Consider the following 22,295-nt stretch of genomic DNA (forward strand, 5'->3'; position numbering starts at 1 on the left):
TCTCGGTTCCAATCCCTCCTTACCCCCACCGATGGGTTTGATGTTTTAGTCCCACTGTCCGCACACCCACACAGCCATGCTGGACAGCAGCGTGACAAACTACCATTTAAATGGAGAGGAATGAGCTTTAAGCTGAAAGTCAGCAGGTGCAGCTACAGCAGTGGTTGCATTGTCAATTTGTACACATCCCCTCATGGCAAAAATACCCCTGTAACAGTCTCAAACTCGAGGGAGCTCGGTGAGCCATGAAGCCTGTTCCACCACGACACTCTGTCATGACTGATCTGTAACCAAACTCCATGTGCTCACCTCGGCTCCATATCCTCCAACACACCTGACTAGCACAAATCCATCAATCTCAGAGTTCAAATGATTAATTGAGCCCCAGCATCGACTGTTTCTTGAGGGAGAGAGTTCCACACTTCTGTGACCCACTGTATGAAGACACATTTCCAAACTTCTCTCCGGATTTGAAGTTTATGTTCTCCTTGTTTTAGTGTTTCCACCGGCAGAAACAATTTCTCTCTCACCCTCTCTCTCTTTCTCTGTCCCTCTCTCTCTGTTCTCCCTTTTTTTTTTCCTGCCCCCCCTTCTCGCTGGCCCTCCCCACGCCCCATTGCTGGACCTGCCCCTCTCACTACCCCCTCCCCTTCGCTGGCCCTCCTCCCTGTCCCTCGTCAGCCCTCCCACCCCCGTCCACCTTCTCCAGCCCTCCTCCCTGTCTCCCTGTTTATCTGTGTCTCTTGCTCTCTCTCTCTCTCTCTCTCTCTCACTCGTCTCCAGGGAACAAACCTGGTTTATTCACTCTTTCCTGGTGCTCTTAAGTAATTGTACCGCAGAATACTGGGTTTCCTTTCAGAATGTTGGGGACTGCCGTTCATTGTCCTCACCACTCACAATCCTGTGGAGTGATGGGGGTTAAACATTCCCCCCCCACCACCCTCCTTCACCGATAACTTCACACTTTCCCCTATCATCTTGACAGGCCAACAAATTTTAAAACCCTACCTTGATAACAAGGTAGGCAAAGGCACTGTGAGTGTGATACTGGCAAGAGACTACAGGTTTTCTCGGTCTTTGTTGTTAGTTAATCCCTGCACTTGTCCTGTGTCCCTGGGCTGGGAAGGGGAGAGAGATCAGCCAGAACTCCCACTTCATTGAAAGCCATGTAGGATAGTGTGCAAGTGTAAGTGTGTGAGCGCGCGCGCGTGTGAGCGCGCGCGCGTGTGTGTGAGCGCGCGTGTGTGTGAGCGCGCGTGTGTGTGAGCGCGCGTGTGTGTGAGCGCGCGTGTGTGTGTGTGAGCGCACGTGTGTGTGTGTGAGCGCGTGTGTGTGAGCGCATGTGTGTGTGAGCGCATGTGTGTGTGTGTGTGAGCGCATGTGTGTGTGGGTGTGAGCGCGCGTGTGTGTGTGTGTGAGCGCGCGCGTGTGCGTGTGTGAGCGCGCGCGTGTGCGTGTGTGAGCGCGCGCGTGTGCGTGTGTGTGAGCGCGCGTGTGTGTGTGAGCGCGCGTGTGTGTGTGAGCGCGTGTGTGTGTGTGTGAGCGCGCATGTGTGTGTGTGTGTGTGAGCGCGAGTGTGAGCGTGTGTGTGTGTGTGTGTGAGAGCAGTCATCAGGCATGGACAGGGCCGGATCTCTGTGGCAGTGGTCTTCACAGCCCAATAGCCTGCAGGTATTCAATGCCTTGGTTCAAATACAAAGAGTGGTGTGAGTGCAAGCCCAGAGGAGGACTGGTGGCTGTGGGCCAACCTCCCCAGAGGGATCGGCACCTTCAGGAGATAGAATGCTGGAGAAAGTTGCAAGGAAGAAAAACTGGGGTGTCAGATCTTCATCGAATGATGAGCAGTGTCAGGAACAAATCAAGTAGACTAATACAGCTTGATCACTGCCCCAGGATGATACTTGCAACAATGGCAATTGTGTAGAAGCTTGCAGATGCGATTCAATCCACTCACGCATTATTCTCTCTCTCTCTTTCTCTCTCTCTCTTTCTCTCTCTCTCATTCGGGTATTTTTGTTCCATTTGCTAATTTTATCCAGGAAAAGTAGTGATTCTGCAGTGGAGTGCACCATTATAGCTCGTGTGTGCCTCTTCGCTTGAAATGGAGGGGAAGGTATCGCTATTAACTAACCTCTTAATTTTTTGTCCTTTTGTTATCTGGAGTTTGTAGTCTTTTTTTTGTTTGTATAATGTTAATTCTGACACCTTTCTTCCCCCCCTTCGAAAACAAGGTGCAGGAGAGCAAATCTGAAGCGAATCCTGGCACGCTGCAGTGGAAACCTTTGTACTGAGAACAGTTAGTTAGCCACACACTGCGCACAATGCAGTGTCTAGTAATCCCAAAGTATTAGTGCTTAGTTAGTGAGGGACAAAATTCACTGGTAATGAAAAGAATCTACAAAACCCTCGCTCGCACACTTGAGATTCTTCAAGATGACTTCGACACCTAAGTATTATTATTTTATCCGTACGTAAGCTGCCAAAACAATAATTCTTGAAGTAAAAGGTTTAAAAAAAAATACACGAGAAATTAATTTGGTGATTTGTTCATTTTTTTTTTTTGCTAGGGCTTTTTTTTTCTCTCTTAACTGATGTGTCTGTTGATTCTGTTTGGGATTTTTCAGAGGGAATGAACTAAGCAAGGCGGGAACCGAATTATTTAAAACTAACTGGATGCTGTGATAGTGGGGACTGTACGATCCAGGTGAATCAATGACCACCCTCGCCCATTCCCGATCTCCTGGCTCCCTCTGTTAGGGATGGGTCAATCCTGTGTTCTGGGTGTTGACTGGAACAGATCCGCCCGCCGTGGTAATGCTGGCCCTGGTAACTCGTTTGGTTAAAGGAAAGCAGGTTGCACTGGGCAGGAATGTTCCCAGCCTCGATCCCTGGCCTTGAGTTAAGCTAGCTTAAGTCAGTCGGGGTGACAGTTAGGAACAGCAGTGGACTGTTTAGCCCCTCCAGCCTTTCAGTTCAATCGCAGTATCTGTATCTTAATCCCCCCCCCCCCCCCCGACAACCTGCTTTGGTTCACTAAACCTAAATACCATTGCCCCGTGGAAAATCTGTCAGTCTCAGTTTGGAAATTTTCAGTTGAGAGTTCCAGATTCCCGCTCCCCTTTGCTTCCTGACATCGCCCCTGAATGGCCGGGCTCCGATTTGGAGGTTCTGACTCTGTGTTCTGAGTTTCCCCCAGCGGAGGAAACAGTTTCTCTCTGCTCGATTTCCCCCAGTGATAAGTAAATTGGCCGTCACCTTTCATGCAGGAATGAGGGGCTGTGGCCTTAAGCTCAGAGCCAAGACAATTAGGAAGGAAATCGGGAAAGATGTGTTTTTGACACCGGGAAGCAGAAATCTGAAACCCTTTCTCCCAAAAGGTGGTGAATGCTGTGGAATAATTGAAACTTTCAAAACTGAAATAGCTAACTTTATTATAAACACAAAAAAAAACTGCGGATGCTGGAAATCCAAAACAAAAACAGAATTACCTGGAAAAACTCAGCAGGTCTGGCAGCATCGGCGGAGAAGAAAAGAGTTGACGTTTCGAGTCCTCATGACCCTTCGAAAGAACTGTTCTGTTCTAGTTCTGTCGAAGGGTCATGAGGACTCGAAACGTCAACTCTTTTCTTCTCCGCCGATGCTGCCAGACCTGCTGAGTTTTTCCAGGTAATTATGTTTTTGTTTTAGCTAACTTTATTGTTTGGTGAAGAGGTGAAGGGATTTATGGAGCTACGGCTGGTAAATGGGTTTGAGATGCCGGTCAGCCATGATCTAACTGAATGGCAAGACGGGCAGGAGAGGTTGAATGGCCCACTGTATATTGTATTGCATAGCAGCACCTGCTGTCTTTAACATGGAGTAAAATAGTCCTGGAGTAAAGGCTCTTCTCGTATCCTAGCTGCAGTTGGAGATATGCTGAACAGTATTTGAACAGTAGCTGTAGATTATTTACGCAGCAGCGAGAAATGACGACTCTGTTTAAGACAGACAGAGCTGGATTGCAGAGTTTGGAGGCATCTTTGCATCGTTAAAGGTGGGAAATATCAGGCTGGGGTCCGGGGCTCCACCCCATCGAGCACTGTGGAGGTGAGGCAAAGCTCCTCCTGCACAGTCCGTCTCTCCCCGCCCCCCCCCCCCCCCAACCAAAAAAAAACCAAGCTCTACTCCCTGACCTCACTATCCCAGCTGCCCAGTGTCCAACTCCAGGCCTCCAGAGTACTCCGGGAGGTGCACAGCACTGGAGAATGTGCGCAGCAGGAGCTCGAGTGGCCTCTCATCCCCTCTGGGTGTTTTACGGTCAGTTGGCAGGTGCAGCCAGCCCCATCAAACTGGTGGCTATGTGCCCCAACTTAAGTGACATGAATGATAAAAACCCACTGGCTGAACTGGCCGGAGTGAATTGTTGAAGAGCAGTCTGGCCCTCATATCCACTCTGGCTAATAAGGACATCGCAAGGGTATAATTTAATGCTATTACAATAGGGGTCAATATTGAAACCCCTCAAATTGCAGTCCGCCTACGAGTAGTTATCCTGCCTTGTTTAATCATTTCCCCCCTCTGGTGAATTCCTGCTTGCTGCATGTTTTCTTTCAAACTTACTGCAAGATTTCTCGGTGCTTCGCGGTCCGATTCGCACTGACTACTGTTTATCTCTCCGTTTGAAGGTTCCGCTCTAAGTATCATCCGGATGAAGCTGGAAAGCGGAAGCAGGAGGCTGACTATGGCCTGCGCACACGGCTCAGTGTGTACTGTTACCTGATGGAACACAGCTGGTTCGATGGGCTCTCACTCGACATCGATAAAGCAAATATCATCATGAAGGCTTTAGACGCGGGTAATTGTTGTTTGTTATCTTGCTATCTTTATCTCTTCACCACTTTCCCAGTCAATTCCACTTTCAACATGGACTCCAGTTTAGCATTAAAAGGCCAGCTTATTCACCAGAAATGCTGCACTGCCAGAGCGTCAGTACTGAGGGAGTGCTGCACTGTCAGAGGGTGAGTAGCGAGGGAGTGCTGCACTGTCAGAGGGTCAGTAGTGAGGGAGTGCTGCACTGTTGGGTTTGCAATAGCGAGGGAGTGCTGCACTGTCAGAGGGTCAGTAACGAGGGAGTGCTGCACTGTCAGAGGGTCAGTAGCGAGGGAGTGCTGCACTGTCAGAGGATCAGTAGCGAGGGAGTGCTGCACTGTCAGAGGGTCAGTAGCGAGGGAGTGCTGCACTGTTGGTTTTGCGGTAGTGAGGGAGTGCTGCACTGTTGGTTTTGCGGTAGTGAGGGAGTGCTGCACTGTTGGGTTTGCGGTAGGGAGGGAGTGCTGCACTGTTGGTTTTGCGGTAGTGAGGGAGTGCTGCACTGTTGGTTTTGCGGTAGTGAGGGAGTGCTGCACTGTCAGAGGGTGAGTAGCGAGGGAGTGCTGCACTGTCAGAGGGTCAGTAGCGAGGGAGTGCTGCACTGTTGGGTTTGCGGTAGCGAGGGAGTGCTGCACTGTTGGGTTTGCGGTAGCGAGGGAGTGCTGCCCTGTTAGGTTTGCAGTAGTGAGGGAGTGCTGCACTATTGGGTTTGCGGTAGCGAGGGAGTGTTGCCCTGTTGGGTTTGCGGTAGCGAGGGAGTGTTGCCCTGTTGGGTTTGCGGTAGCGAGGGAGTGCAACCCTGTTGGGTTTGCGGTAGCGAGGGAGTGCTGCACTGTTGGGTTTGCGGTAGCGAGGGAGTGCTGCACTGTTGGGTTTGCGGTACCGAGGGAGTGTTGCCCTGTTGGGTTTGCGGTAGCGAGGGAGTGCGACCCTGTTGGGTTTGCGGTAGCGAGGGAGTGCTGCACTGTTGGGTTTGCGGTAGCGAGGGAGTGCTGCACTGTTGGGTTTGCGGTAGCGAGGGAGTGCTGCCCTGTTGGGTTTGCGGTAGCGAGGGAGTGCTGCCCTGTTGAGTTTGCAGTAGCGAGGGAGTGCTGCTCTGTTGGGTTTGCGGTAGCGAGGGAGTGCTGCTCTGTTGGGTTTGTGGTAGCGAGGGAGTGCTGCTCTGTTGGGTTTGCGGTAGCGAGGGAGTGCTGCTCTGTTGGGTTTGCGGTAGCGAGGGAGTGCTGCTCTGTTGGGTTTGCGGTAGCGAGGGAGTGCTGCTCTGTTGGGTTTGCGGTAGCGAGGGAGTGCTGCTCTGTTGGGTTTGCGGTAGCGAGGGAGTGCTGCTCTGTTGGGTTTGCGGTAGCGAGGGAGTGCTGCTCTGTTGGGTTTGCGGTAGTGAGGGAGTGCTGCTCTGTTAGAAGTTGCAGCCTTTCTGATGCTGCCTGTCGAGTGACCTTTAAGACCCCATGACACTCTTTTTCAGAAGAGCAATGGGGATTTGTCCCAGCGCCTTTGACCATCATCAGTAAAACAGGTTACCTGATCATGATCACGTTGCTGTTTGTGGGATCCAGCAATGCCAACTCGACTGTTGTGTTTCCTACGTTACAGCCCTGAATATGCTTGGTTTAAAAAAAAAACAGTGCTTCTCCGGCTGTAAAGACTTTGAGACATCCTGAGGTGGTGTAAGGTGCTGTGTGCTCGGTGAGCCGCTGAGGTCACCCAGGCCGGTGCCGTTTGTAATCGCTGATCTCCTCAGTAGGTGTGAGCGTCCCTGATTGCAGCCTCTTGTTAAATAAACTTCCCTTCGGCCGGCAGCTGTCATAAAAATGGAGGGCGGAACGGAGAATGACGTGAAAATCCTGGAGCTGGAGGACGAGGAGGAAAAGATCGAGAAATTAGAGCTTGTGAAGAAGGAAGAAGGGCGGGTCCTGGAAAACGACAGGAAGATCACGGAAAAAGAAAAGGAAGAAGACAGCAAAAAGGTAATCGCGGTTTTGTTACTGTTGTTGATTTAAGGCTGGCCTTGAAACGCAGCAAAGTAATCGCTACGAGACATAGCCGTGGACATCGCTGTGTAAACGAATCTCCCTTCCCCAGGCAGAAACCAGCGAGCCGGCAGAGGAGGAAAAGAAGGACAAAGAAGACAACAAATCAAAAGAGTCGCCTGAGGAGGAGGAGGAGAAGAGGGAAGAGGGGGAAGATAAGGATGAGGCTGAGCAGTGTGAGCCAGCCAAGGAGAGCCCAGCGCCTGTCAAGGTGCGCTGTCCACTTTTTGCTGCTTTTATTGATATGCTGTACACGTCACGAATATGCTGCTATGTTGCCGGATGCCCTGTTGCTGTTCACAGTTAAGTGCCCACTTGGGGTGCAGTGTTGTGGAGGAGCTTCCATCGAGAGGTGGTGGAGGCCGGTTAGCCTCACGTCCTTTACAAAGTACCCTGGCTGAGCACTTGGCGTAACAGTCATAACATTCAAAGCTATGGGGCCAAGTGCTGGTAAATGGGGTTAGGGAGGTAGGCGCCGACGCGATGGGCCGAAGGGCCTCTTCTGCGCTGTGTGATTCTGTGAGTGCTAAGCAAAGTCCTGGCTCAAGGAGATGTGGGTGACCCGTGTCCTCCCAGGCACCGAGTTTGCTGAGATTCTTCACATGGCCCTTATGCCCAGCATCGGAGCCAGGCTCTGTCCTGCCCTGACCAGAATCTCGTCGATGCATTTTGGAGGGGCCTGCTAGGTAGCAATCAGGAACAGGAGAGCCCAGCTGATTCCCCCTGACCCTATCCTGGGTCAGGGCCATCCCCACTGAACTCTGCTAACTGAGCAAACGTAAGAACAGGGGTGATGCCGTTCAGCCCCTCAAGTGTGACCTGCCATTCCATGAGATCATGGATGATCTGTATCCTCGATCCATTCCTTCCACCTTCCCTTGGCGAGCGGAAACCTGACTGATCTCAGATTTAGGATTATTAACTGAGCTAGCATCTCCTGCAATTAGTGCAAGCGAGTTTCACACTTTCACTTCTGTGAGGAGACTCATGTGGAGCGTTAAGTACTGACGTTGATTTATTGTAAGTCCTGTTTCCTAGCCTCCCCTGAACAGCCTGGCTCCGATTTTAAAATATGTTTCCCTGCTCTGGACTCGCACCCCCCCCCCTGCCCCCGGCACCCCCCCAAAAAAAAACAACCAGCGGGAAAAGTTCTGCAATCTAACCCATCAATTTCACTCATCCTCTAATTCCTATATTCCCTTGAGGAAAGTGTTTGATATTGTCTGGCCAATTACTTGCTGCTGTTCGTGGAGCATCGGCAAGCTACTTTAATGGCTAGGGTTCTGTGTGCCTGTTTAACATGGGAGCTTCCCTGCTTAACAACCGTGTTTGATACAGGAGCTTGCCTGCTGAGTGACAGTGTTTGATACAGGAGCTTGCCTGCTGAGTGACAGTGTTTGATACAGGAGCTTGCCTGCTGAGTGACAGTGTTTGATACAGGAGCTTGCCTGCTGAGTGACAGTGTTTGATACAGGAGCTTGCCTGCTGTGTGACAGTGTTTGATACAGGAGCTTGCCTGCTGAGTGACAGTGTTTGATACAGGAGCTTGCCTGCTGAGTGACAGTGTTTGATACAGGAGCTTGCCTGCTGAATAACAGTGTTTGATACAGGAGCTTGCCTGCTGAGTGACAGTGTTTGATACAGGAGCTTGCCTGCTGAGTGACAGTGTTTGATACAGGAGCTTGCCTGCTGAGTGACAGTGTTTGATACAGGAGCTTGCCTGCTGAGTGACAGTGTTTGATACAGTAGCTTGCCTGCTGAGTGACAATGTTTGATACAGGAGCTTGCCTGCTGAATAACAGTGTTTGATACAGGAGCTTGCCTGCTGAGTGACAGTGTTTGATACAGGAGCTTGCCTGCTGAGTGACAGTGTTTGATACAGGAGCTTGCCTGCTGAGTGACAGTGTTTGATACAGGAGCTTGCCTGCTGAGTGACAGTGCTTGATACAGGAGCTTGCCTGCTGAGTAACAGTGTTTGATACAGGAGCTTGCCTGCTGAGTGACAGTGTTTGATACGGGAGCTTGCCTGCTGAGTAACAGTGTTTGATACAGGAGCTTGCCTGCTGTGTGACAGTGTTTGATACAGGAGCTTGCCTGCTGAGTGACAGTGTTTGATACAGGAGCTTGCCTGCTGAGTGACAGTGTTTGATATAGGAGCTTGCCTGCTGAGTAACAGTGTTTGATACAGGAGCTTGCCTGCTGAATAACAGTGTTTGATACAGGAGCTTGCCTGCTGAGTAACAGTGTTTGATACAGGAGCTTGCCTGCTGAGTAACAGTGTTTGATACAGGAGCTTGCCTGCTGTGTGACAGTGTTTGATACAGGAGCTTGCCTGCTGAGTAACAGTGTTTGATACAGGAGCTTGCCTGCTGAGTGACAGTGTTTGATACAGGAGCTTGCCTGCTGAGTGACAGTGTTTGATACAGGAGCTTGCCTGCTGAATAACAGTGTTTGATACAGGAGCTTGCCTGCTGAGTGACAGTGTTTGATACAGGAGCTTGCCTGCTGAGTAACAATGTTTGATACAGGAGCTTGCCTGCTGAGTGACAGTGCTTGATACAGGAGCTTGCCTGCTGAGTAACAATGTTTGATACAGGAGCTTGCCTGCTGAGTGACAGTGTTTGATACAGGAGCTTGCCTGCTGAGTGACAGTGTTTGATACAGGAGCTTGACTGCTGAGTGACAGTGTTTGATGCAGGAGCTTGCCTGCTGAGTGACAGTGTTTGATATAGGAGCTTGCCTGCTGAGTGACAGTGTTTGATACAGGAGCTTGCCTGCTGAGTGACAGTGTTTGATACAGGAGCTTGCCTGCTGAGTAACAGTGTTTGATACAGGAGCTTGCCTGCTGAGTGACAGTGTTTGATACAGGAGCTTGCCTGCTGAGTGACAGTGTTTGATACAGGAGCTTGCCTGCTGAGTGACAGTGTTTGATACAGGAGCTTGCCTGCTGAGTGACAGTGTTTGATACAGGAGCTTGCCTGCTGAGTGACAGTGTTTGATACAGGAGCTTGCCTGCTGAGTGACAGTGTTTGATACAGGAGCTTGCCTGCTGAGTGACAGTGTTTGATACAGGAGCTTGCCTGCTGAATAACAGTGTTTGATACAGGAGCTTGCCTGCTGAGTGACAGTGTTTGATACAGGAGCTTGCCTGCTGAGTGACAGTGTTTGATGCAGGAGCTTGCCTGCTGAGTGACAGTGTTTGATACAGGAGCTTGCCTGCTGAGTGACAGTGTTTGATACAGGAGCTTGCCTGCTGAGTGACAGTGTTTGATACAGGAGCTTGCCTGCTGAGTGACAATGTTTGATACAGGAGCTTGCCTGCTGAGTGACAGTGTTTGATACAGGAGCTTGCCTGCTGAGTGACAGTGTTTGATACAGGAGCTTCCCTGCTGAGTAACAGTGTTTGATACAGGAGCTTGCCTGCTGAGTGACAGTGTTTGATGCAGGAGCTTGCCTACTGAGTAACAGTGTTTGATACAGGAGCTTGCCTGCTGAGTGACAGTGTTTGATACAGGAGCTTGCCTGCTGAGTAACAGTGTTTGATACAGGAGCTTGCCTGCTGAGTAACAGTGTTTGATACAGGAGCTTGCCTGCTGAGTAACAGTGTTTGCTGTGCAACTTTTAGGCTGTGAAAAAGAGAAAGAGAAAGCACAGCGGCGACGACAGTTACGATGAGGATGATGCTACGGCCTCCGACTCGGAATCTGAGCCTGATGCAGTCCCACCTGCTGTGGAAAGGATGGAGGAAGAGGATTCAGGTAGTGGAAAGTTTCTACTGGGATAGCCCAGGATCTATACTCAGAGTGTGTGTGAGAGAGAGAGAGAGAATCATTAAAACGGCCCTGAGTTCTCTGGGTATGCTTCGTCCGCCCACACCCCAAACTATCATGAGGGACAGAAATTGTGCTTCCTTCCCTTTGTCTGTGAACAGCTCCAGTTATTAAAGTACCCCACCCCCCACTTCTCCCGCCCAGTCCTCCTTGTTCTTCATATTTGCTCTGTTTAAATCGATCCTCCTGCTCGTAGGGGCAGTGAATTGATTGGGGGACACACTCCTGGAGATCGCAGGGGTGCGATATACAGGCCAAGCCACTGAGGGTTGGTTTTGATGTCACATGTAACACCACAAGGACCAGCGATAACTAAACAGACCCCGACACAGTGTGGATGTTCATTCCTTAATTTAACCAGAGGTTCTCAGTTTCTTCCACAGAGCTGTTCAGGAATATCAGGCTCCACACCCTGTGGCCTGAATCTCCACAGGAGCTGGAATGTGGGAAGATGAGTTATCATGTTTCACGTTCACAGAAAGGGGGGGTGGATTTTACCAACCCCTGTCACAGACTTGCGGGGGTAGGGGGTCGTCATAAAACTCTCCAGACAGCCTTTCCACCTGCCCCCCACCTCCCCAAAATGTTATTGGAGGTGGGTGAGGCTTCATGTGACCCCCACCCGCCCTCCCTTCAGTTGAGTTCCTTAAGGAATGCTTCCCACCTAAAAGTGACCCTCCACCCGGCTGGAGGGGCTCAGGGATATGGGGAGGCCCGGCAGATCGTTCTGCTAGTCCTCGGGCAGGACAGAGGGCAGGTTTCCATTCGTGATCCCCTTTTGGGATCCCCCCTCCAACACCCACCTACCCTCAGGTTAGATATTGGGCAGCAGGAGTGAACTAAACACAGACTCCCAGGGTTGAACAGTCTGTTCATCCCTGTTTGCTCTATTTGAAGTACTGAATGTTTGTTTGTTTGATGAATGAATTGATTGAATTCTTCATGTTCCTCTCTCCCTCCCTCTTCATGCAGGGAAACAAAAGGAAGAGGATGAGAAGACCCAGAAAGAAGGTAGGCCCCTCTTTAACCAGAATGAGTTTAGTGTCAACTAGAAATCCTCCCAGCTTGCTGCTGTGGTTGGAGCGCTAAATACTTTTTGATGCTGTACAGGTGAGCCAAAGCCAGAGAAGAAGGAAGAGGAGAAACCAAAGGAAAAACCCAAGGAGGAAAAGAAAGACAAGGAGAAAGAGATAGAGGTCGTTCCCAAACCTCGGCCACTTCACAAAACCTGCTCGCTCTTCATGAGGAGCATTGCTCCAAATATCTCAAAGGCTGAAATCATATCGGTAAGTTTGGCATTGTCCTCGTTCACTGGATACGGCTGATGTGGGAGCAAGCAACACAGGACAGGTACAGCATGGGGTTAGATACAGAGTAAACCCCCTCTACACTGTCCCCATCAAACACTCCCAGGACAGGTACAGCACAGGGTTAGATACAGATTAAAGCTCCCTCTACACTGTCCCCATCAAACACTCCGAGGACAGGTACAGCACAGGGTTAGATACAGAGTAAAGCTCCCTCTACACCGTCCCCATCAAACACTCCCAGGACAGGTACAGCAGGGGGTTAGATACAGAGTAAATCTCCCTCTACACTGTCCCCATCAAACATTCCCAGGACTGGTACAGCACGGGGTTAGATACAGAGTAAATCTCCCTCTACACTGGCCCCATCAAACACTCCCAGGACGGGTACAGTACGGGGTTAGATACAGAGTAAAGCTCCCTCTACACCGTCCCCATCAAACACTCCCAGGACAGGTACAGCACGGGGTTAGATACAGAGTAAAGCTCCCTCTACACCGTCCCCATCAAACACTCCCAGGACAGGTACAGCATGGGGTTAGATACAGAGTAAACCCCCTCTACACTGTCCCCATCAAACACTCCCAGGACAGGTACAGCACAGGGTTAGATACAGATTAAAGCTCCCTCTACACTGTCCCCATCAAACACTCCGAGGACAGGTACAGCACAGGGTTAGATACAGAGTAAAGCTCCCTCTACACCGTCCCCATCAAACACTCCCAGGACAGGTACAGCACGGGGTTAGATACAGAGTAAATCTCCCTCTACACTGTCCCCATCAAACATTCCCAGGACTGGTACAGCACGGGGTTAGATACAGAGTAAAGCTCCCTCTACACCGTCCCCATCAAACACTCCCAGGACAGGTACAGCACGGGGTTAGATACAGAGTAAAGCTCCCTCTACACCGTCCCCATCAAACACTCCCAGGACAGGTACAGCACAGGGTTAGATACAGAGCAAAGCTCTCTCTACACTGCCCCCATCAAACACTCCCAGGGCAGGTACAGCACGGGGTTAGATACAGAGTAAAACTTCCTCTGCACTGTCTCCATCAAACACTCCCAGGACAGGGTTAGATACAGAGTAAAGCTCCCTCTACACTGTCCCCATCAAACACTCCCAGGACAGCTACAGCATGGGGTTAGATACAGAGTAAAGCTCCCTCTGCACAGCAGAGCTCCTTCAGCTGTATAATTCTAGCATGATTTCTTTGCTTCTATATTCTATTCCTCCGTTTATAAACCCATATGCTTTTTGAATCAAATTATCAACTTGTCCTGGCCTTTAATGCTTTGTGCTTATGCACATCAATGTCTGTCAGCTCATCTACACGTTTCAAAATGGTGCCATTTATAGTATACTGCCTCCTAAAATAAATGTGTTAAATTCTAACTGCCGTGTTTTTGTCCTTTCACTAGTCTATCTGTCATCCTGAAACCTATGTCTATCCTCATCACTATCTATTCCTTTGCCAAGTTGCATATTATTGACAAACTTTATAATTGTGCTTTCAATAGCTGAGTCTAGTTTATTTTATAAAAGTTGGAAAGAGTACTGGAACCAAAACTGACCATTGTGTAATTCCACTGGTAAATACCTCCTTGTCAAAAGACATATCCGTTTGGTTGTCTGTCGTGTGGCTGATGAGGCTATTGTTTAAAAAATATAATAAACTCTATTTCCTTCTCTGCAGCTTTGTAAAAGGTTTCCTGGCTTCATGAGAGTGGCACTATCTGACCCACAGCCGGAGCGCAGGTAAATATCAAGCATAGCTTGATGACGATCTGTCCAAATAAGTGTGCAGCATGTCATTGAACCGTATAGAACTAGGCTCAGTTTAATGTCTTATCTGAAGCACTCCCTCAGTACTGACCCTCCAACAGTGCGGCGCTCCCTCAGTACTGACCCTCCGACAATGCGGCGCTCCCTCAGTACTGACCCTCCGACAGTGCAGCGCTCCCTCAGCACTGACCCTCCAACGGTGCGGCGCTCCCTCAGCACTGACCCTCCGACAGTGCGGCGCTCCCTCAGTACTGACCCTCCGAAATTGCGGCACTCCCTCAGTACTGACCCTCCGACAGTGCGGCACTCCCTCAGTACTGACCCTCCGACAGTGCGGCGCTCCCTCAGTACTGACCCTCCGACAATGCGGCGCTCCCTCAGCACTGACCCTCCGACAGTGCGGCGCTCCCTCAGCACTGACCCTCCGACGGTGCGGCGCTCCCTCAGCACTGACCCTCCGACGGTGCGGCGCTCCCTCAGCACTGACCCTCCGACAATGCGGCACTCCCTCAGTACTGACCCTCCGACAGTGCGGCGCTCCCTCAGTGCTGACCCTCCGACAGTGCTGCCATCTTTGGGCAGTGACCTGGTCACATGGTGCCTAGGTTGCTGCTTTAAAGGATGAGGTACAGGCAAGTTCCTGTATAACCTTCCCGTGGGATGACACCCTGCCTTCAGGGGACTGCAGAGAATGGGATGGGCGGACGTAGCTGAGTGAGAGTGGCTTCATGTAGTACTGATAGTTTACCACTGGATGGTATTGTTCATTGATTGTTGATTATTGCAGTGCTGTGCTAAAGATTTCATTTCCATTCTGTGGTCCCGTTAGATTTTACCGGAGAGCCTGGGTTACCTTCGATCGCAGTGTTAACATCAAAGAAATCTGTTGGAATCTCCAGAATATCCGGGTAAGTCCCTCTCTATCGGAAAGAAATATCGTTGAATTTTTTTTTTTACCCCCTCCTCTTCTGATCAATTCCAGTTTTCTGCCCTGATTCAGGCAAATCGGGGTTTATTTGCCCCATTGTTGAATGAGTTGGGGTTTCCTTACCCCCTGTTCTGGGTGAGGTGGGGGTGGGGATGGGGTGTTTTCTCGTTCCTTCAGTTGGAAACGTTGCTGTTGTCCTCTGCCTGCACTCCACATTTCCCTCCTCCTGCTGTGGGGCACTCTGTCCGTTAACTCCCAGTGTCACTGTTAATCCGCCATTGTACTATCAATCTCCCACGCTGGTTGCACAAGGTTAGGAAGGCCACAAGTTCGGTGTCTCTGATTGGAGCAGGACGGTTTCAATCGACTCCAAAGACATGGGACCAACAAAGCAGAAAAGCAACACTGCCCCAGCTGACTATCCAGTAACCTTGCCTGGTGGCAATGTGCAGATATCTACTGAGGATTAAAAGGGTGGGTGGTGGTGGTGGCAGGGGGGATGCTGTTGTGATGCCTCCATAGTCGCATAACCCGCCGTCCAACAGTTGAAGTTTCCAGGACCCGCTGATATTTGTGAGGCGCCGCTCAAGGGTCGACACTTGACAGGAGAAGGGGTTGAGTAGCTGAGGGAGTCAGAACATTGAGAGACAGCAGTTAGTAACGGCATCGTCCTTCAACAAGGCCATTTGGCCCATCGTCTCTGTGCCAGCTCTTCAATTCGCTCCACTCCCCTACGCCTCCCCCTTGGCCCTGCAGACTTTTCCTTTTCAAATTCAGCCATGGGTCGCTAGCCTTCTGCTAGACCTCCTCCTGCTAGTCCACCTGAAACAATGGGCTCGGTTTGTCAGAAGCCACACGTGTTTGTGATGAGACATGCACAATAAGCCAACCCCTCCCAATCATGCTGTCCCTTGGCTGCACCAGAAAAGCCTGGAACTGTCTCTGAGAATTCAGGAGAAACGTCTATACCCAGAGAGTGGGGAGAATGTGGAACTCGCTCCCACAAGGGGTGGTCGAGGTAAATAGTATAGAGACGTTTAGTGGGGGGAAGCTGGATAAAGGAATAGAAGGGTATGCTGATAGGGTGAGATGAGGATGGGTGGGAGAAGGCTCATATGGAACTTAAACACCAGCATGGAGCAGATGGATCGAATGGCCTGTTCCCATGCTAATATTACGTGGAATATACGGTAATGCGATTCTTTCTTTCTCTATAGCTGCGAGACTGTGAACTGAGCCCAGTGGTGAATCGGGACCTAGCCAGGCGTGTCCGCAGCATTAACGGTATCACTCAACACAAGCAGATCGTCCGGAATGACATCAAACTAGCGGCTAAACTCATTCACTCGCTGGATGACCGCTCACAGCTATGGTCATCTGAGACTGTCAATGAGGACGGGAGAGTTGAGGTCAGTGTGGGCCAACTGTAATGTCGTGTAGGCCTCTGCGTAAGACAGTTATGTAATATTAACCAATAGATTGTGTAAAAGATGTATGTTTATCAGCCTAAACCAGGGCTGCAAGTGACTATTGAAGACAGTTGAGAACTAAAGATCTCCAAATGTTAAGTGTTGTACAGGGGGAGTGCTACATTGCCCGAGAAGTTGCCTTCCAGATAAGAACTCGAGGGAGGGCGTAAAAGATCCTTCTAGCACCATTTATGGTCTCACCCCTTCCTACTTCTATAACCTACAATCCTCAGATCTATGCCCTCCTCCACCTCTGGCCCCTTGCACAGCCGCTGATTTTAATTGCTCCACCATTGGTGGCTGTGCCTTCAGCTGCCAAAGCTCTGGAATTCCCTCCTCTTGAGCTCTCTGTATCTCTCCTTTTGGAAGCTGCCTAAATCCGAACCCTTTGACTAAGTAGAAATCAAAAAGTGCTGGAAAAGCCCAGCCGGTCCGGCAGCATCTGCGGGGAGAAAAACTTGAGTTCACGTTTCGAGTCTCATCTTCAAAGAGTCATATTGGCTGCGAAACGTTAACTCAGTTTCTCTCTCCACAGATGCTGCCGGAGCTTTTCCAGCACTTTTAGTTTTGTTCAAAACCTCCAGCATTCGCAGTATTTTGCTCTTATTTCTTTGACAAAGTGCTTGGTCACTGGTCCTGATGCCTGCTGTTGTAGCTCGATGTCCGATGGTGCCTGATAATCACCCCTGGGAAGCGCTTGGGCTTTCTTTGCCAAATTAAAGGCACGGTGAGACCCAGACTGTCATTTCCCCTTTTCAAATCCAGCCTTGGCTCACTGATATTCACGTTGCGTATCGAGAGAACAACTCCGGTCCACCTGAAGCAGCAGGGAGTGTGTCTGGCGACTTGGCCAACATGCCTCCCTCGACCAATACCACCCAAAGAAAAAGGAACATCTGTTTATCTTTCCCTTCACTGTACCAGGAAATGGATTTACTTTAGTCTGAAGCGCTTTGTTGGCAGTGACTTTTAACCGTAATCACTCCATTGAAATCGGCTCCCCTTGCTTTGCACCACCCAATGTTTTCCTCTTCTCCTGTCTGGGCCTATTGTAGACTCATGTTAATGGAGCTTGATTGCTAGGGTTAGTCAAAACCCCAGCATCGCTGTAACGTGTTATCAGGCAGATAGAAGATGCATTAGGTGAATGTGGTCTTTTATTATCTATGCTGCTATCTTGATGAGAAATAAACACGGCCTGCCACAAACTGCCATTTGAGTCATCTCGTGAATAATTTGCCATCTGTAGCTGGTGTTCGTTTTACTTTGAAATTTGGCAGAATGTGCTGATTTTAAATGAGAACTTGCGTTTCTGCAGCACTTTTCCCATTCCGCAGCCCCCATGCACTTCACACAATGAAGGACTTTGAGGAGCTGCGAGTTCAGTCAACAAGTGCAGCCTCCTACAGGCAGTGCTGCCAATCCTCGCCCTTTAGTGCAGAGACGTTTTTGGGAGGTTTTAACATAGCTGATCAAAATCATGAATGGTTTGGATAAGGTTAAGGAGCTTCCACTGACTGGGGGCTCAGTAACCACAGGGACGCAGATTTAAGACAATCGGCAAGAGAAGCAGAGGAGGCAAGAGGAAGCACATTGTTAGGCAGCGACTTGTTGTGGTCTAGAAGGGCAGTGCAAATAGGTTCAATAAGAACTTTCCAAAGGGGAATTGGATAAACCCTTGGAAAGGAAAACATTGCAGGTGTGTGGGGAAAGAGCAGGTGGAGTAGGACTGATCGGATAGTACTTTAAAGGGGCTAGTACAGGGAGGATGGGCTGAATGGGCATTTTGTTCTAAGTTTCAATGAATTTAATGTACAATTTTTATTTATAAGGCACCTTTGCTCAGAAATACCTCACTGAGTGAATTACTGGGCTGTGCAGTGACTTTCATAAGTAGGCTCAAGTTTCATGGTCTTTGTGATGGTGGGTGTTTGAGGGAGAGACTTTCACCTTGAGATCACAGAAGATTGAGTTGTGGTCTTAGTCACAGTGCCGAGGATAATTGCTGCCCACCAGAATCAGCAGCCAAGGCCTCAGTTAACAGGACTGATGAAATGGAATAAGGCTGGGGATTTTTCATCAGACATGTTTTACCATGTGGCAACTTGCCATTGGCTGCAGCGTGGCCTTGCAGACCTGGCTTGCTCTCCTCAAAATCCTTGTTTAAATGAACCAACGATTGATAGATCATTACATTCTGGAGCTTAACTTCATTTGGTAATGTGCCTGAAACTAGATACTGAGATACTATTAAGCTGCACTGGACTTACAAACTATCACAGGTGGTGACTCTAAGTAAGAAAGACTTGCACCTTATAATGTCTCTCAGAACTATTCCAGAGCCACCTGTGTGCAGTGAATTACTCGAATAGAGTTACTGTTAAAGAGAGAATTCTAATTTGTGTATCTCCTTTCCCAAAGGCGTGGCCACCAATTCCTTTTGATTTGCAGCCACTGTCACAGCAGCCAATTTCTGCCCAGCATCTTCCCAGAGTTGGCAGTGAGGTGGCTGACTGTTTAGTCTTTTTCTCACAGCTTCCTGCAGTTCCAAATGTGCTGTGGACTCCAGCTGAGGAAATAGATGTGACCCTGATTTAATATCTTATCGGAAAGTGCAGTCTCCTCTCAAGACTGCTGTCTTATTTGAAATACTTTGCTAACTGATTCTCTCCTTGAAAGCTGTGTGCCCTGCGGGTGATGTCTGGGTGCTTAGGCTAACACTGAACTGTTGGAGCTGTCTGTTCACCTGCACTCCATTCCTTGCTTAAAAGAATCGCTCGTAATTTTCCCCCGTTCTCAATGGCTTGTCTTGAATTCACAGAACCTCTCCTCTCAGAATCCCATCTTGAAAAACATCACCGATTACCTGATTGAGGAGGTGAGTGCGGAGGAAGAGGAGTTAATGGGAAATGCGACGGACACACCTGACGATGGGCCAAAGGAAGGCAACCCAGAGGTCAATATCGAGAGGGATGAGAAGCTCATAAAGGTACAATGTGCTATCGTGGCTGTTAACACAAAGATCAACCCATCAGCAGCTACCCAGCCAACTCGTGGGGTCTGGGATGACACACACGCTGAGATTTCAATGCTGTGAAAACTGGGATGATGAATAGCATTGAATCGCTCTTCAGGACACAGAGCAAGCTCAGTCAGATGGAAATACCCTATCAGCCAGCACATAGGCTGCATTTCCTGTTAAGTTTCAGCTGTGGCCCCTCTGCAAGTTAATGCAGTAGTTTCAGAGGGTTGAACACTTCTGATTTGGGTTATGTTTTAAAGAGCTTATTAGGTTATTTCAGCAGTTAACAGTGCTGACACTACTGGCTCAGTAAAAGTATGCTCACTGTAGACATTTCAACCAGCACACATTGAAGCTACAAAGCACTCTCCTGTTCAATTATAGACCGTGTCTTTCCAAAATTTGAGTTATGTTTGAGGCAGTTTTCTGAGCTGTGTAACGCTAAGTTGCAATATTGATGGGTATGGGTCTGTTGCAGTTTATACTTGGGGTACAGTATTGGTGGGGACAGATCTTTCATTGTAACACTGGGGTACAGTACTCGTGGGGACAGATCTGTCACTGTATAACACTGGGGTACAGTACTGGTGGGGACAGGTCTGTCACTGTATAACACTGGGGTACAATGCTGATGGGGACAGGTCTGTCACTGTATAACACTGGGGTACAGTGCTGATGGGGACAGGTCTGACACTGTATAACACTGGGGTACAGTGCTGATGGGGACAGGTCTGTCACTGTATCACTCTGGGATACAGTACTGGTGGGGACAGATCTATCAATGTGTAACACGGGTACAGTGCTGATGGGGACAGGTCTGTCACTGTATAACACTGGGGTACAGTGCTGATGGGGACAGGTCTGTTACTGTATAACACTGGGGTACAGTACTGGTGGGGACAGGTCTGTCACCGTATAACACTGGGGTACAGTACTGGTGGGGACAGATCTGTCAATGTGTAACACGGGTACAGTACTGATGGGGACAGGTCTGTCACTGTATAACACTGGGGTACGGTACTGGTGGGGACAGGTCTGTCACTGTATAACACTGGGGTACAGTACTGACGGGGACAGGTCTGTCACTGTATTACACTGGGGTATAGTACTGGTGGGGACAGGTCTGTCACTGTATAACACTTGGGTACAGTACTGGTGGGGACGGGTCTGTCACTGTATAACACTGGGGTACAGTACTGGTGGGGACGGGTCTGTCACTGTATAACACTGGGGTACAGTACTGGTGGGGACAGGTCTGTCACTGTATAACACTGGGGTACAGTACTGGTGGGAACAGGTCGGTCACTGTATAACACTGGGGTACAGTACTGGTGGGAACAGGTCTGTCACTGTATAACACTGGGGTACTGTACTGGTAGGGACCGGTCTGTCACAGTATAACACTGGGGTACAGTACTGGTGGGGACAGGTCTGTCACTGTATAACACTGGGGTACAGTACTGGTGGGAACAGGTCTGTCACTGTATAACACTGGGGTACAGTACTGGTGGGAACAGGTCTGTCACTGTATAACACTGGGGTACAGTACTGGTGGGAACAGGTCTGTCACTGTATAACACTGGGGTACTGTACTGGTAGGGACCGGTCTGTCACAGTATAACACTGGGGTACAGTACTGGTGGGGACAGGTCTGTCACTGTATAACACTGGGGTACAGTACTGGTGGGGACAGGTCTGTCACTGTATAACACTGGGGTACAGTACTGGTGGGAACAGGTCTGTCACTGTATAACACTGGGGTACAGTACTGGTGGGAACAGGTCTGTCACTATATAACACTGGGGTACAGTACTGGTGGGAACAGGTCTGTCACTATATAACACTGGGGTACAGTACTGGTGGGAACAGGTCTGTCACTGTATAACACTGGGGTACAGTACTGGTGGGAACAGGTCTGTCACTATATAACACTGGGGTACAGTACTGGTAGGGACCGGTCTGTCACTGTATAACACTGGGGTACAGTACTGGTGGGAACAGGTCTTTCACTGTATAACACTGGGGTACAGTACTGGTGGGAACAGGTCTGTCACTGTATAACACTGGGGTACAGTACTGGTAGGGACCGGAATGTCACTGTATCACACTGGGGTACAGTACTGGTGGGGACCGGTCTGTCACTGTATAACACTGGGGTACAGAAGTGGTAGGGACGGGTCTGTTACTGTATAACACTGGGGTACAGTACTGGTGGGGACGGGTCTGTCACTGTATAACACTGGGGTACAGTACTGGTGGGGACGGGTCTGTCACTGTATAACACTGGGGTACAGTACTGGTGGGAACAGGTCTGTCACTATATAACACTGGGGTACAGTACTGGTAGGGACCGGTCTGTCACTGTATAGCACGGGTACAGTACTGGTGGGGACCGGTCTGTCACTGTATAATACTGGGGTTCTGTACTGGTGGGGACAGGTCTGTCACTGTATAACACTAGAGTACAGTACTGGTGGGGACGGGTGTGTCACTGTATAACACTGGGGTACAGTACTGGTGGGGACAGGTCTGTTACTGTGTAACACTGGGGTGCAGTACTGGTTGGGACAGGTCTGTCACTGTATAACACTGGGGTGCAGTACTGGTTGGGACAGATCTGTCACTGTGTAACACTGGGGTACAGTACTGGTGGGGACAGGTCTGTCACTGTATAACACTGGGGTACAGTACTGGTGGGGACAGGTCTGTCACTGTATAACACTGGGGTACTGTACTGGTGGGGACGGGTCTGTCACTGTATAACACTGGGGTACTGTACTGGTGGGGACGGGTCTGTCACTGTATAATACTGGGGTACAGTACTGGTGGGGACGGGTCTGTCACTGTATAACACTGGGGTACAGTACTGGAGGGGACATTGTCTGTCACTGTATAACACTGGGGTACAGTACTGGTGGGGACAGGTCTGTCACTGTATAACACTGGGGTACAGTACTGGAGGGGACAGTTTCTGTCACTGTGTAATACTGGGGTACAGTACTGGTGGGGACAGGTCTGTCACTGTATAACACTGGGGTACAGTACTGGTGGGAACAGGTCTGTCACTGTATAA

The 22,295-nt window shown here is 49.7% G+C and overlaps 1 protein-coding gene across 3 annotated transcripts in view; it reads left to right on the top strand.

The window, feature by feature from the left end:
• srrt (serrate RNA effector molecule homolog (Arabidopsis)) overlaps positions 1–22,295 on the top strand; it is an 87,607-nt gene that overhangs the window by 45,908 nt on the left and 19,404 nt on the right. For all 3 annotated transcript variants that reach the window (XM_041178955.1, XM_041178957.1, XM_041178956.1), the window contains exons 6-15: positions 4,665–4,834; positions 6,649–6,815; positions 6,931–7,089; positions 10,504–10,636; positions 11,681–11,719; positions 11,819–11,994; positions 13,715–13,776; positions 14,633–14,711; positions 15,949–16,140; positions 19,022–19,189. In XM_041178955.1, the coding sequence (XP_041034889.1) occupies positions 4,665–4,834; positions 6,649–6,815; positions 6,931–7,089; positions 10,504–10,636; positions 11,681–11,719; positions 11,819–11,994; positions 13,715–13,776; positions 14,633–14,711; positions 15,949–16,140; positions 19,022–19,189 (1,345 nt within the window). The remainder of the gene's footprint in view (positions 1–4,664; positions 4,835–6,648; positions 6,816–6,930; positions 7,090–10,503; positions 10,637–11,680; positions 11,720–11,818; positions 11,995–13,714; positions 13,777–14,632; positions 14,712–15,948; positions 16,141–19,021; positions 19,190–22,295) is intronic.

Source organism: Carcharodon carcharias, chromosome 33 (assembly GCF_017639515.1).
Source record: "Carcharodon carcharias isolate sCarCar2 chromosome 33, sCarCar2.pri, whole genome shotgun sequence".
Lineage (NCBI taxonomy): Eukaryota > Metazoa > Chordata > Chondrichthyes > Lamniformes > Lamnidae > Carcharodon > Carcharodon carcharias.